Here is a 16,100-nt window from a genome sequence, read left to right as displayed (position 1 = left end):
TTGTTCAGTTTCCATGTAGTTGAATGGTTTTGAGTGGGTTTCTTAATCCTGAGTTCTTGTTTGATTGCACTGTGGTCTGAGAGACAGTTTGTTATAATTTCTGTTCTTTTACATTTGCTGAGGAGAGCTTTACTTCCAACTATGTGGTCAATTTTGGAATAGGTGTGGTGTGGTGCTGAAAAAAATGTACATTCTGTTGATTTGGGGTGGAGAGTTCTGTAGATGTCTATTAGGTCTGCTTGGTGCAGAGCTGAGTTCAATTCCTGGGTATCCTTGTTAACTTTCTGTCTCGTTGGTCTGTCTAATGTTGACAGTGGGTGTTAAAATCTCCCATTATTATTGTGTGGGAGTCTAAGTCTCTTTGTAGGTCACTCAGGACTTGCCTTATGAATCTAGGTGCTCCTGTATTGGGTGCATATATATTTAGGATAGTTAGCTCTTCTTGTTGAATTGATCCCTTTACCATTATGTAATGGCCTTCTTTGTCTCTTTTGATCTTTGTTGGTTTAAAGTCTATTTTATCAGAGACTAGGATTGCAACCCCTGCCTTTTTTTGTTTTCCATTTGCTGGTAGATCTTCCTCCATCCCTTTATTTTGAGTCTATGTGTGTCTCTGCACATGAGATGGGTTTCCTGAATACAGCACAGTGATGGGTCTTGACTCCTTATTCAATTTGCCAGTCTGTGTCTTTTAATTGGAGCATTTAGCCCATATACATTTAAAGTTAATATTGTTATGTGTGAATTTGATCCTGTCATTATGATCTTAGCTGGTTGTTTTTCTCGTTAGTTGATGCAGTTTCTTCCTAGCCTTGATGGTCTTTACAATTTGGCATGTTTTTGCAGTGGCTGGTACCGGTTGTTCCTTTGCATGTTTAGTGCTTCCTTCAGGAGCTCTTGCAGGGCAGGCCTGGTGGTGACAAAATCTCTCAGCATTTGCTTGTCTGTAAAGTATTTTATTTCTCCTTCACTTATGAAGCTTAGTTTGGCTGGATATGAAATTCTGGGTTGAAAATTCTTTTCTTTAAGAATGTTGAGGCCAGGCACGGTGGCTCACGCTTGTAATCCCAGCACTTTGGGAGGCCGAGGCGGGCGGATCATGAAGTCAGGAGATCGAGACCATGGTGATGGGGTGAAACCCCATCTCTACTAAAAATACAAAAAATTAGCCAGGCGTGGTGGTGGGCGCCTGTAGTCCCAGCTACTCAGAGAGGCTGAGGCAGGAGAATGGCGTGAACCCAGGAGGCGGAGCTTGCAGTGAGCCGAGATTGCGCCACTGCACTCCAGCCTGGGCGACAGAGCAAGACTCCGTCTCAAAAAAAAAAAAAAAAAGAATGTTGAATATTGGCCCCCACTCTCTTCTGGCTTGTAGAGTTTCTGCCGAGATATCAGCTGTTAGTCTGATGGGCTTCCCTTTGTGGGTAACCCGACCTTTCTCTCTGGCCGCCCTTAAGAGTTTTTCCTTCATTTCAACTTTGGTGAATCTGACAATTACGTGTCTTGGAGTTGCTCTTCTTGAGGAGTATCTTTGTGGTGTTCTCTGTATTTCCTGAATCTTAATGTTGGCCTGTCTTGCTAGATTGGGGAAGTTCTCCTGGATAATATCTTGCAGAGTGTTTTCCAATTTGGTTCCATTCTCCCCGTCATTTTCAGGTACACCAGTCAGGCGTAGGTTTGGTCTTTTCACATAGTCCCATATTTCTTGGAGGCTTTGTTCGTTTCTTTTTATTCTTTTTTCTCTAAACTTTCCTTCTCGCTTCATTTCATTCATTTCATCTTCCATCAGCGATACACTTTCTTCCAGTTGATCGCATCGGCTACTGAGGCTTCTGCAGTCTTCATGTAGTTCTCGAAACTTGGCTTTCAGCTCCATCAGCTCCTTTAAGCACTTCTCTGCATTGGTTATTTTAGTTAAACATTCATCTAATTTTTTTTCAAAGTTTTTAACTTCTTTGCCGTTGGTTTGAATTTCCTCCTGTAGCTCAGAGTAGTTTGATCGTCTGAAGCCTTCTTCTCTCAACTCGTCAAAGTCATTCTCCGTCCAGCTTTGTTCCGCTGCTGGTGAGAAACTGTTCCTTTGGAGGAGGAGAGGCGCTCTGCTTTTTAGAGTTTCAAGTTTTTCTGCTCTGTTTTCTCCCCATCTTTGTAGTTTTTTCTACTTTTGGTCTTTGATGGTGATGTACAGATGGGTTTTTGGTGTGGATGTCCTTTCTGTTTGTTAGTTTTCCTTCTAACAGACAGGACCCTCAGCTGCAGGTCTGTTGGAGTTTGCTAGAGGTCCACTCCAGACAGTGCTTGTCTGGGTGTCAGCAGCGGTGGCTGCAGAACAGCGGATTTTTGTGAACCGCAAATTCAGCTGTCTGATCATTCCTCTGGAAGTTTTGTCTCAGAGTAGTACCCGGCCGAGTGACGTGTCAGTCTGTCCCTGCTAGGGGGTGCCTCCCAGTTAGGCTGTTCGGGGGTCAGGGTCCCACTTTAGGAGGCAGTCTGCCCGTTCTCAGATCTCCAGCTGCATGCTGGGAGAACCACTACTCTTTTCAAAGCTGTGATACAGGGACATTTAAGTCTGCAGAGGTTACTGCTAACTTTTTGTTTGTCTGTGACCTGCTCCCAGAGGTGGAGCCTACAGAGGCAGGCAGGCCTCCTTGAGCTGTGGTGGGCTCCACCCAGTTCGAGCTTCCTGGCTGCTTTGTTTACCTAAGCAAGCCTGGGCAATGGCGGGCGCCCCTCCCCCATCCTCGCTGTTGCCTTGCAGTTTGATCTCAGACTGCTGTGCTAGCAATCAGCAAAACTCCGTGGGCGTAGGACCCTCCGAGCCAGGTGCGGGACACAATCTGCTGGTGTGCCGTTTTCCAAGCCTGTCGGAAAAGCGCAGTATTAGGGTGGGAGTGACCCGATTTTCCAGGTGCTGTCTGTCACCCCTTTCTTTGACTAGGAAAGAGAACTTCCTGACCCCTTGCGCTTCCCGAGTGAGGCAGTGCCTCGCCCTACTTTGGCTCGTGCATGGTGCGCTGCACCTACTGTCCTGCACTCACTGTTTGGCATTCCCTAGTGAGAGGAACCGGCTACCTCAGATGGAAATGCAGAAATCACCCGTCTTCTGCGTCGCTCACACTGGGAGCTGTAGACCGGAGCTGTTCCTATTTGGCCATCTTGGCTCCACCCCCTGATTACAGACTTTTAAGATGTTGTCTGTGAGATAGTTTGTTATATGGTCAGGTCATTTTCATATTCAGGGGCCATCAGTGATGGCATAACTGGGTTTATTAATAGAAGTTATTAAATGAACAATTTAGGAAGTCATCTTTATAGACTTACCAGTAATTAGCATGTTATTCGAGTATTATTTCCAATTTGGTGCATTTTAAAGGGATTTTGAAGAAAATGAATAATAACCACCTACGTATCAGGATTTCCTAATTGTTGTAGATTTGACGTCTATATTGTATTAGTTCACATATTAAGAAAATAGAAGGAAAATGGTTTCATGCAACAGATGTCTCTCCATATTCTAGCCAGCCATTTTGTTTTGTTTTGTTTTAATTTTTTTTTAGGTTTGAGGGTACATGTGAAGGTTGCATAGGTAAACAAGTGTCATGGGGTTTTGTTGTACATATATTTCATCACCTAGGTATTAGGCCCAGTACTCAGTAGTTATCTCTTCTGCTCCTCTCCCTTTTTCCACCTTCCCCTCTTCAAGTAGACCCCAGTGTCTGTTGTTTCCTTCTTTGTGTTCTGTAAGTTCTTATCATTTAGCTCCCACTTATAAGTGAAAACAAGCAGTATTTGGTTGTGTGTTCCTACATTAGTTTGCTAAGGATAACTGCCTCCAGCTCCATCCATGTTCCCACAGAAGACATGATCTCGTTCTTTTTTATGGCTACATAGTATTCCATGGTGTATATGTACCAAATTTTCTTTATCCAATCTGTCATTGATGGGCATTTAGTTGATTCCATGTCCTTGCTATTGTGAATAGTGCTGCAGTGAACATTTGTGTGCATGTGTCTTTATGGTAGAATGATTTATATTCCTCTGGGTATAATACCAGTAATGAGATTGCTGGGTCCAATGGTAGTTCTGCTTTTACCTCTTTGAGGAATCACCATACTGCTTTGCACAATGGTTGAACTAATTTACACTCCCACCAACAGTGTATAAGTGTTCCCTTTTCTTTGCAACCTCACCAGATCTGTTATTTTTTGACTTTTTAGTAATAGCCATTCTGACTGGTGTGAGGTGGTATTTAATTGTGGTTTTGATGTGCATTTCTCTGATGATCAGTGATATTGAGCTTTTTTTCATACTTGTTGGCCACATGTGTGACTTCTTTTGAGAAGTGTCTGTTCTTGTCCTTTGCCCACCTTTTAATGGGGTTGTTTTTCGCTTGTAAATTTGTTTAAGTTCCTTATAGAAGCTAGATATTAGACCTTTATCAGATGCATAGTTTGCAAAAATTTTCTCCCATTCTGTAGGTGGTCTGTTTACTCTGCCGATCATTTATTTTTCAGTGCAGAAGCTCTTTAGTTTAAGTAGTTCCCACTTGTCAGTTTTTGCTTTTGTTGCAGTTGCTTTTTCTGTCTTTGTCATGAAATCTTTGCCTGTTCCTATGTCCAAAATGGTATTGCCTAGGTTGTCTTCCAGGGTTTTTATAGTTTTGGGTTTTCCAGTTAAGTCTTTAGTTCATCTTGAGCTGGTTTTTGTATAAGGTGGAAGGAAAGGGTCCAGCTTCAATCTTCTGCAAATGGCTAGCCAGTTATGCCAGCACCATTTATTGAAGAGGGAGCCCTTTCCCATTGCTTTTGTCAGGTTTGTTGAAGATCAGACGGTTGTAGATGTGCGGCCTTATTTATGGGCCCTCTATTCTGTTCCATTGGTCTATGTGCCTGTTTTTGTAACAGTACCTGTGTTTGTACCATGCTGTTTTGGTTATTGTAGACTTGTAGTACAGTTTGAAGTCACACAGTGTGCCTCCAACTTTGTTCTTTTTGCTTAGTATTGCCTTGGCTATTCAGGCTCTTTTGTGGTTCCATGTGAATTTTTAAATAGTTTTTTCTAATTCTGTGAAGAATGTCATTGGTAGTTTGATAGGAATAGCATTGAATCTGCAAATCGCTTTGGGCAGTATAGGCATTTTAATAAATCTTCCTATCAGTGAGCATGGGATGTTTTTTCCCTTTGTGTTTTATCTGATTTCTTTGAGCAGTGTTTTGTAATTCTCATTGTAGAGATCTTGCACCTCCCTGGTTAGCTGTATTCCTAGGTATTCTTTCTGTGGCAAGTGGGAATGGGATTGCTTTTCTGATTTGGCTCTCGGTTTGGCTGTTGTTGGTATATAGGAATGCTAGTAATTTTTGTACATTGATTTTGTATCCTGCAACTTTGCTGAAGTTGTTTATCTACCAAAGGAGCTTTTGGGACAAGACTATGGGGTCTTCTAGATATAGAATTATGCCATCTGCAAACAGAGACAGTTTGACTTCCTATTTGGATGCCCTTTCTTTCTTTCTCTTGCCTGATTGCTCTGGCTAGGACTTCCAATACTATGTTGAATAGAAGTGTTGAGAGAGGGCATCCCTGTCATGTGACAGTTTTCAAGCGGAATGCTTCCAGCTTTTGTCCATTCAGTATAATGTTGGCTGTGGGTTTGCCATAGATGGCTGTTATTATTTTGAGGCCTCTTCCTCCAATATCTATGTTATTTAGAGTTTTTAACATGAAGGGTGTTGAATTTTATTGAAAGCCTGTTCTGTATCTATAGAGGTAATCATGTGGTTTTTGTCTTTAGTTCTGTTTATGTGATAAATTGCATTTATTGATTTGTATATGTTGAAGCAACCCTGCATCCCGGGAATGAAGTCTACTTGATCATGGTAGATAAGCTTTTTGATGTGCTCCTGGATTTGGTTTGCAAATAATTTGTTGAGGATTTTTGCATCAGTGTTCATCAAGGATATTGGCCTGAAGTTTTCTTTTTTGGTTATCTCTCTGCCAGGTTTTGGTATCAAGGATGATGCTGGCCTCATAGAATGAGTTGGGGAGGAGTCCCTCCTCAGTTTTTTGGAATAGTTTCTGTAAGAATGGTACCAGCTTTTCTTTGTACATCTGGTAGAATTTGGCTGTGAATCCACTGGGTCCCAGGCTTTTTTTGGTTGGTAGACTATTTATTACTGATTCAATTTTGGAGCTCATTATTGGTCTGTGTAGGGATTCAGTTTCTTCCTGGTTCAGTCCCGGGAGGGTGTACATGTCCAGGAATTTGTCCATCTCTTCTAGGTTTTCTAGTTTGTGTGCATAGAGGTGTTCACAGTAGTTTCTGATGGTTGTTTTGATTTCTGTGGGGTCAGTAGTAACATTCCCTTTTGTCATTTCTAATTGTGTTTATTTGGATCTTCACTCTTCTTTACTAGTCTAGCTAGTGGCCTATTTTACTAATTTTTTCAAAAAACCAACTCCTGGATTCATTTATCTTTTGACTGGTTTTTCATGTCTTGATTTCCTTCAGTTCAGCTCTGATTTTTCTTATTTCTCATCTTCTGCTAGCTTTGGGGTTGATTTCTTCTTGCTTCTTGAATTCTTTCAGTTGTGAAGCTACGTTGTTAATTTGAGATCTTTCTAACTTTTTGATGTGGGCATTTAGTGCTATGTATTTCCCTCTTAACTCTCCCTTGGCCAGGTTCCAGAGATTCTGGTATGTTGTATCTTTGTTGTTATTTTCAACTTTTTGATTTCTGACTTAATTTCATTATTTACCCCAAAGTCATTGAGGAGCACGTTGTTTAATTTCCATGTAATTGCATGGCTTTCAGTGATTTTCATAGTCTTGACTCCAATTTATTGTGCTGTGGTCCACGAGTGCGTTTGGAATGATTTCGGTTCTTTTGTTGTTTTCTGTCCAATTATGTGGTCAGTTTTAGAGTATGTGCCATATGGCACTGAGAAGAATGTATATTGTGTTGTTTTTGGGTGGAGAGTTCTGTAAAGGTATCATATCCATTTGGTCCAGCATTGAGTTTAGGTTCCAAATATCTCTGTTAATTTTCTACCTTGATGATCTGTCTAATACTATGGAGAGTTGAAGTCTCCCACTATTATTGTGTGAGAGTCTATGTCTCTTTCTAGGTTTGTAAGAACTTGCCTTATGAATCTGGGTGCTTCTGTGTTGTGTGCATGTATATTTAGGCTAATTAGGTCTTATTGAATTCAACACTTTACCATTATGAAATGCCTTTCTTTGTCTTTTTTGATCTTTGTTGGTTTGAAACGTTTTGTCTGAAATTAGAATTGCAACCCCTGCTTTTTTCTGTTTTCTATTTCCTGGTAGATTTTCCTTTATCCCTTTATTTTGAGCCTATGAGAGTCATTAAATGTCAGATGGGTCTTTTGAAGACAGCATACCATTTGGGTCTTGCTTTTTTATCCAGCTTGCCACTCCATGCCTTTTAACTGGGGCATTTAGGCTGTTTATATTCAAGGTTAGTATTGGTATGTGTGGATTTGATCCTGCTATTGTGCTGTTAGCTGGTTATTAGGTTGACTTGTTGTGTGATTGCTTTACAGTGACATTGATCTGTGTGGTTAAATGTGTTTTTGTTTTAGCTGGTAGTGATCTTTGCTTTCTGTGTTTAATGCTTCTTTCAAGAGCTCTTGTAAGGCAGGTCTGGTGGTAACGAGTTCCCTCAACATTCGCTTATCTGAAGAGGATCTTATTTCTCCTTCACTTAGGTAGCTTAGTTTGGCTTAATATGAAACTCTTGAGGACTTTTTTTTCTTTAAGAATATTGAAAAATTAGCCGGGCATGGTGGCGGGCACCTGTAGTCCCAGCTACTCGGGAGGCTGAGGCAGGAGAATGGTGTGAACCCGGGAGGCGGAGCTTGCAGTGAGCCGAGATCACACCACTGCACTCCAGCCTGGGTGACAGAGTGAGACTCCGTCTCAAAAAAAAAAAAAAAAAAACAAAACAAAAAAACAGATGTGATCCTTGTAGCCGTGCACCTATCTTATAATGAAATTGAATGTTCAGATAATCCATGAAGCAAAACCTAGATAATTATCGAATTTAGATAATCTATCAAAGCTAAGGTGCAACTGCAATAAATGCTGTGTAAAGTATATGGTGCTTTGAGCAAGTAACCACGCCAATAAATGCCTTTTTTTAAAGATCCAGTGAGCATTTATTGTAATACAACTGGCTATTGTAGTTCTTTTGCATTTCCATGTAAGTTTTTAGACTCACATGTTGGAGTTTTGATAGGCATTGCATTGAATCTATAGATCAGTTTTGGGAAAATTGACATCATAATAGCACCTTTAAAAACATGAATAGAGAGTATCTGTTTATTTAAGCCTTCTTCAATTTCTCCAAGCAGCTTTTATATATATATAGTTTCCAGAATACAGGTTTTACACATTTTTTTCAAACTTATCTCTTAGTATTTCCTTTTTTTGATGTTATAAATGTTCTTTAAATTCCAGTTTCCCATTGTTTGTTGCTATGATGGAGAAATACAATTTATATTTGCATATTGAGTCTATATCCTCAACTTTGCTGAACTCACTTATTCTAGAAGCCTTAGGATTTTCTACAGACTTTTTCTGTAAAGGACCAACTAGTAAATGCTTTGGCTTTGTGGGCTACGTATGGTCCCTTGTGTATTCTTCACTGGTTTTCTTTTTTAAAATGTATTTAACACCTTCAAAATAAATCATTTTTAGTTCACAAGTTTTAGAAAAACTGACTGCAATTTCCTGAGAGATGTTACCAGGAATGGATGTTGAATTTTGTCACATGCTTTTTCCTGTATCTATTGAAATCATATTTTTCTTTTTTAGCCTTTCAAATGTTAAAACAACCTTGTATTCTGGGATATACTCCACTTGGTGATGGTGTATCATTATCTCTTTTATATATTATTGGTTACTTTTTTGTGAATGTCTGTATACATGGGAACGTAGTGCTAGTCTGTTTAGTCTGTAGTCTTGTTTTAGTTTTCTTGTACATTATTTTCATCTTTAGGTTTTTTGGTTTGAGTTTGTTTTGGTTTTGGTTTCAGGGTAATGCTGCCTTTATTAAATGAACTTCCAAATCATTCTTCTGGAGAGCTCAACTTTCAGAGAAGTTTTTGTAGGGTTAGTATTTTTTCTTTGAATGTCTGGTAGAGTCCACAGGTAAACCTGTCTGGGCCTGAGGTTTTCTTGTGGAAAGATTTTATCCTTCAAATTCAATTTCCTTAATAGATACAGAAGTATTCTTTATAGAGGCTATATTTTATTGTGTTTTGGGTGTTTACATCTGTCAAGGAATCTGTCCATTTCATTTATGTTGTCAAATTTACTGGCATACAGTTTTTTACACTAGTTCCTTATTGTCCTTTGAATATTCCTCCTATATTCCTTGGGTCTTTCACCTCTCTCATTCTTGTATTGGTAATTTGTGTCTTTTGTAGTTTTTCTTATCAGTCTTACTAGATGTTTACTAATTCTGGTTTTATTGATTTTCCTCTACTGATTTTTTTTTTTAATTGATTTCTGCTCTTCTGCTATTTCTTTCTCTCTCCTTACTTTTGGGTTCAATTTGTTCTTTTTCTCATTTCTCTTTTTTTACTTTTTTCCCCTAGACAGAGTCTTGCTCTGTCATCCAGGGTGGAGCGCAGTGGCGCAAACTTGGCTTACTGCAACCTCCGCCTCCCGGGTTCAAGCGGTTCTCCTGAACCAAAAGTTTTGGTGTATTGTAGCTTTGTTGTCATTTGTCTCATGATATTTTCCAATTTGCTTTGTGATTTCTTCTTTGACCCCTTGGTAGTTTGAGTGTTTTGTTCAATCCCCACATATTTGTGGATTTTCCAGTTTTCTGTCGGCTATTGATTTCTAGTTTGAATCAACTGTGATTGGAAAATATACTTTATATGATTTCAGTCTTATAAAATGTGGGGAATGTTCCATGTGCACTTGAGAAAGCTGTATTCTCCTATGTTTTTCATTAACATCTTTATTGAGATATAATTCATATACCATACAACCCACTTAAAATATACAAATAAGTTTGTTTTTAGTAGTCACAAAGTTGTGCAACCATCACCACAATCAATTTTGCAATTTTATCACCCCAAAAAGAACGTCTATACCCATTCACAGCCACTCTATATTCCCCCAACACCCTGCACCACGTTCTAGCCCTAGGCAACCACTAATCTACTTCCTGTCTTTCCATATTTGTCTATTCTGGTATATGATTCTATTTTTTCTTTATTATTTCAATCGTTTTGGGGAAACAGGTGGTGTTAGTTACACAGATAAGTTCTTCAGTGGTGATTTCTGAGATTTTAGTGCACTCATCACCCAAGCAGTGTCTACTGAACACAATGTGTAGTCTTTTATTCCTCTCACCCTTCCCCAAGTCCCTAGAGTCCATTATATCCTTCTTATGCCTTTGTGTTAGAGGATCATTCTTTGTCTCTTAAATCTAATTGGTCTATAATGTTGTTCAAGTCCCTTATTGCTTTATTGGTCTTCTATCTGGTGGTTCTATTGATGATTGGAAGTGGGGTATTGAAGTCTACTTTTATTGTAGAGTGGTCTTTTCTCCAAGTCTGTCAATGCTTGCTTCATATATTTAGGCACTTTAATGTTTGGTGCATATATAATTGTATCTACCTTCTTGCTGAACTGGCCCTTTTGTTTGGTCCGTATATTCTTATATAGTGTCCTTCTTGGTATGTTTTAACAGTTTTGACTTAAAGTCTATTTTGTCAGGTATTACTATAGTCACTCCTGTTTTCTTTTGGTTACAAAATTTCAGATTATCTTTTTCCATCCTTTTACCTTAAACCTATGCATATCTCTGGATCGAAAGTTACTTGCATGTAGACAGCATATAGTTGGATTTTGGTTTTTAAAAATCCATTCTTCCATTCAATTTATTTTGGTTAGGGAGTTTTGTCCATTTACATTTAAAGTTATTGGGAGGTCTGTTGCTATTTGTTCACAGTTTTCTGTATGTCTTGAGGACTTTTAGCCTCTCATTTCCTCCCTTATTGCCTTCCTTAGGGTTTAGTTGATTTTGTGTAATGATGCAACTTCAATCGTATATAAAGACTCTACTCCTTTTCAGCTCCTCCCCTACCTTGTGTTATTGGTGTCACAAATTAGATCTTTAGGTTATGTACCCATTAACAAAGATTTATAGTATTTTTTATGCTTTTGTCTCTTAAATTCAATGAAAGAATGAAAAGTGAGTTGTCAACCAAAATTAAAATAATACAGGCCTTTATATTTGTCCAAATATTTACATTTACTGGGAAATTTCATATTTGCATATAGCTTTGAGTTATTGTCTAGTATCCTTTTGTTTCAACTAGAAGGATTTTCTTTAGGATTTTGTAGGGAAGATACAGTGGTAACGAATTTCCTCAGCTCTTATCTAGGAATGTCTTAATTTCTTTTTCATTTTTGAAGGACACTTTGCTGGATTCTAGGTTTTTTTTTCTTTCAGCACTTTAAATATATCATCCTACTGACTTCTGGCCTGCAAAGTTTCTGCTGAAAAATCTGCTGATAATCTTACAGATGCTCCCTTGCATGTGATGAGCCATTTTGTCTTGTTGCTTTCAAGATTTTCTCTTTGACACTTGACTGATTAAAATGTCTCTTGCTGTGGGTCTCTTTGGGTTTATCCTACTTGGAGTTCATGGAGCTTTTTGTATTTGTGTATCCATTTCTTTCCTTAAATTTGGCAAATTTTCAGCTATTACTTCTTCAAATAAGTTATTTGTCTCCTTTTCTGTCTTTTCTAAGATTACACTAATATACATATTGGCCCACTTGATGGTGTCCCTTAGCTGCTGTTCACTTTTCTTCATTTTACTTTTGGCTCCTCCGACCTGCTCATTTCAAATGACCTGTCTGAAAGCTCGCTCATTCTTTCTTATACCTGTACAACTCTGCTGTTGAACCCTTCAAGTGAATTTTTCCATTCAGTTACTGTATTTTTCAGCTTTAGAATTTGTTTGGTTCTTTTTTGTAATTTTTGATAGTCTCATTTTATTAGTATATAGGTACCCTGATTTCATTTAGTTGTCAATATTCTCCTTCAGCTCATGGAGCATATTTATGGCAGTTATTTTAAAGTCCTTGTCAAATAAGTAAGAAGCCTTTGTTTCTTTAGGATACACTTCTGGATATTAATTTTGTTCCTCTAATATGGTCCATGTTTCCCTGTTTCTTTGAATGTCTTGTGATCTTACATTGAAAAATGGGTGTTTGAGAAAACAGCCACTTCTCCTAGTCTTGCAGACTGGCTGCATGCAAGCAAAGACCTTCACTAATCAGCATGGCATAAAGTCTTGAGGTCCTCTCAAACCTTTTCTGGGGATGTGTCTTTCCTGGGCCTGTGTGTTTTAATTCCAGTTTTTCATACACATGGCTTCTTTTAAATGTCCTAATTACCTAAAAGTCTCACTACTACTTCTCACAGATTTAGATGCTGTATTGTATTCCTCTGCCCATAATTTTTTGCCACCAGGTTCCAGCAGTTCTGTGGACTCACTGCACCTCTCACATTCAGTGGTACCAACCACCTGTTTCTGCAGCTTCCAACCTGATATCCAAATGATGCAGCTGTTCCCATTAGTACTGAGTCAGGCAAGACAGATACCAGTCCCTCAGGCAGGCCCCAGAAAAGCCAGAATGTTGCAAGCAAGTCTACTCTTTTCCTTCCATTCCAAGGGAAGAACTGGGAATTAGGTGGCTTCTTCCTGACTGTGCTGTGCCAGGGAGGATGTGGGTAAAGGGTGAGCAAAACACCACGACATTTCCTACTATTTTGAGTATGGCCTTTTCTTAGTTAGGCAGTCTCTTGGTTGCTGCTGCTGACTGATTGATTGGTTTCTAGAGCTCTCCCAAAGCTACTTTGCTCTGTGTATCATATAGTCAGTCTTTTAATGGGGAAGCAAAGGCCTGGAGCTTCCTAATCCACCATTTTGCTGACAACACTCTATCTATCTTTTAAAGAGGTTTTTTTTTTTTTTTTTTTGAAAAGAAAAGGGGTGTGTGTGTGTATATATATATACACACACACACACACACACACACACACACACGTACGTACCTATAGATAAGATTACACATTACTATTTATTTCTGTTTTTTTTTCTCCATCTTTTTTATGTGTGTGTACAGAGATTCACATTTCCTTCTGGTATCATTTTCCTTTTGTATGAATGACTTCCTTTAACATTTCAAGTATAGATCTTCCTATACTTAATGATTTCTACTGACCCTTTTTCTGCTTTGCCCAAATTGCTAAAGGGCTTATCCAGTCCATTTTTACCAAGATTACAAACTTGGTCTCCCCCTTGTCATGGGAAGTGGGTAAATTCTCTGCTTAGCTAAAGGCCACAGCCATTTCCTTTCACAGGTACCTAGGAGTCTCACCCTGTAAATGGTATTTAGATGTCTGCCAAGCATTTGAGGGAAATACATATGCATGTTTTGAGGGCTCTTTTTCTAGAATTTCCTACTTAAAAATTTGTACCACCTTGGCAGCCCTGCTCTCTGACTCCTCAGTCCAGTAAGACTACTACTTTACTTTTTGCTTGAGTTCTTATCTCTGTGAACCCACGAACTGGAAAGTGCTTTTAGGAGAAGCTAGTTGAATGTGGATCTCAACCAGTATTTCTGCTCTTTCAACGATCATATCGCTTCCAGTTTCTACTTATTATTGATTACTCATCTATGCCTTCAAATATATTTTTTAAATGTTTTTAAAAGTTATTTTCAAATATATTTTTGAAAATTCATAAATCCAAAGTTTATGTTGGTTCAATACAAGCTACTTTGCCATTACTGGAATTAGAACTGAGTTATTTTAAAAACATTTTTTTAAAATGGGAAATAAATACCTGAGCATGACTAAAAGCTATCAAATTCCAGTAATTCGGTAATGGAAAGCAATTTTTATCTACAAAAAATTTTATATTTCAGTTTAAAAAAGTACTTTATAACTGTTGTGATGATAGTCTATAATTATTTCCATTGAGAGGCCGTATATTAAAAAATATATGGCATTTTTTTTTCCTTTTGTAGGACACAGCAAATGAAGAACACAAAAAAATCGAAGTGTTAAAATCAGAAAACAAGAAGCTAGAAAAACAAAAAGGAGAATTAATGATAGGGTTCAAGAAACAGTTAAAGTTAATTGATGTTTTAAAAAGGCAAAAGGTGAGTCTATCATTAAAGTTAAATCATCATATTATTTGTACCTTTCTTACTAAAAAATTTAGCATTTTTCGCTTTAGGTATGTTTTTGACATCTTTAGGGACTGAACTTCATATAAAATGCATCATACATATGAAATCATATGAAATCTAACATGTATAGTGAGATTTATATATGTGTCATCTGAGCAAGTGGGTATTTTCACATAAGTAAATTAGTGTAGAAAATGGGACTGGAAAATACAGTATAGGTACTTCTCAACTACAGAAAGTACCAAATTAAAGAATGACTATTAGGGGACTGTTTGTTTCCCTCTTCAAACCTTAGAGTGAACATCGCTTCCAAACCACTATTGCTGCTTTCTCTAAAAATTCATAGTTCTGACACTTTGCTGCTTTCTCTAAAAATTCATAGTTCTGACACTTTCCTTCTTTGCAAAGGTCAGGTATTACAATATTATAGAATTATTATCTTAAAAGTAAGTTGGTTCAATACTACCGTTGGACAATACCATTTCAAATATCATGCTTATTGGAATTAAGAGTATACATTCCTACAACAGAACTTATATTCTGACAATGTATTATCCACACATTTTTACAAACTTCCTGTTGTTTGGTGGCCTACTCTTAATACTAAATCAGACAATATTGATTTTTTTTTAACAGATGCATATTGAAGCTGCCAAGATGCTATCTTTCACTGAGGAGGAATTTATGAAAGCACTTGAATGGGGAAATTCATAAGTGATCTACTTCAGTTAGTCTCTATGACAGTATGTGATGGATACCCATTTTACTTATTGTAATTGTTTGAATTATTTTTACTCTTCATAAGTAATCTATTTGATTATGAAATCAAAATAATTTCAAAGAATTCCCTTTTTAGATTTAGGAGATACAAAACTGATGCATTATTCTGATATGTAGCTATTAGAAAAAAAATTTTGTAAAATAAAGCAACAGTTTAACTCTTGATTCTGCTATCTTATGACCTATTAGCTCTTTTTAGTTGTTTTTTAAGTTCTTAACGTGACAAGCACATCAGATAATAAAATTCTTGACTCTTTTCATTTACAATTCTCCTCCCTTACAGTAGACCAAAAAAGATGCTTTAAAAGAAAATTCCAAATATTTATTTCCCTGGCTAAATCAAGTAGGTAAAGTTCCTAAACACAGACAGAAGGCAGTTCACTTTCGGGTAGAGTTGAGTTCTGTATTACTCAAGGTAAATATACCGTCTTGAGAATGGGGATGCAAACAATGCTCTGTAGTGTTGCAGAAATCGGATTTTGAAATTGTCAGTACAAAAATAACAGTTTGATTAAAATTAATTTGTATCTGATAATTGTTTGTTTACAAGTTATGAAATTCAGTGATGATTTACAAAATCCAAATAGACAATGGATACCTACTGCCACTGAACTGTAAAACAAAAGTTATGCTGACATCTAGTGGTAACATACAAAAAATCTATGCTTTACCCAATTTTGATGATATCATTTCTCTTCACAAATTTCACTCCTTTGCTGATATACTTTCCTAAACTCTTCACCAAGCAGATCAATATCATCCTCTTTTTTAAATACTCCCTACAAGAAAAATATTTTGTGGGTTACTTTTGAATACCAGAATATTTCACTAAATGCTTTTAAGACTGACAAAGACATGAGGTTAGTAAAGTTATCTCCAAGGTAATGAAACCTATTCAACAGATTAATGAAACTTTAAAAAAATCAATACTTTTCAAAAAATAAGACTTTACATATATATTGAATATTCCTAGACTGACCCAATTTTCTGATTTATCAGCTCTAGTGTAGGAGCTTTTCATAGGAATCTGAGCTCTTCTACAAGTTTTACTGCTTGGATTACCTAGATAGGA

General features: G+C 37.5%; 2 protein-coding genes across 18 annotated transcripts in view; one reads left to right on the top strand and one right to left on the bottom strand.

Annotated features, from left to right (window-relative positions):
* The window catches only part of TEX9 (testis expressed 9), a 190,118-nt gene extending 174,925 nt beyond the window's left edge, over positions 1 to 15,193 (top strand). For 14 of the 15 annotated variants that reach the window (XM_063639430.1, XM_063639424.1, XM_055279278.2 and 11 more), the window contains 2 exons: positions 14,084 to 14,218; positions 14,885 to 15,193. In XM_063639430.1, the coding sequence (XP_063495500.1) occupies positions 14,084 to 14,218; positions 14,885 to 14,962 (213 nt within the window). In that variant the 3' untranslated portion in view covers positions 14,963 to 15,193. The remainder of the gene's footprint in view (positions 1 to 14,083; positions 14,219 to 14,884) is intronic. The other variant, XM_055279277.2, reaches the window with a different exon arrangement.
* The window catches only part of MNS1 (meiosis specific nuclear structural 1), a 49,895-nt gene continuing 35,569 nt past the window's right edge, over positions 1,775 to 16,100 (bottom strand). For 2 of the 3 annotated variants that reach the window (XM_055279271.2, XM_063639415.1), the window contains one exon: positions 15,336 to 15,807. In XM_055279271.2, the coding sequence (XP_055135246.2) occupies positions 15,715 to 15,807 (93 nt within the window). In that variant the 3' untranslated portion in view covers positions 15,336 to 15,714. Of the gene's footprint in view, positions 2,859 to 15,335; positions 15,808 to 16,100 lie in introns of those variants that run through there. The other variant, XM_055279272.2, reaches the window with a different exon arrangement.

This window comes from Symphalangus syndactylus, chromosome 5 (genome assembly GCF_028878055.3).
Source record: "Symphalangus syndactylus isolate Jambi chromosome 5, NHGRI_mSymSyn1-v2.1_pri, whole genome shotgun sequence".
NCBI classification, from domain to species: domain Eukaryota; kingdom Metazoa; phylum Chordata; class Mammalia; order Primates; family Hylobatidae; genus Symphalangus; species Symphalangus syndactylus.
Note: the sequence above shows the minus strand (reverse complement) of the source record. Positions and strands in the feature narration are given on the sequence as shown.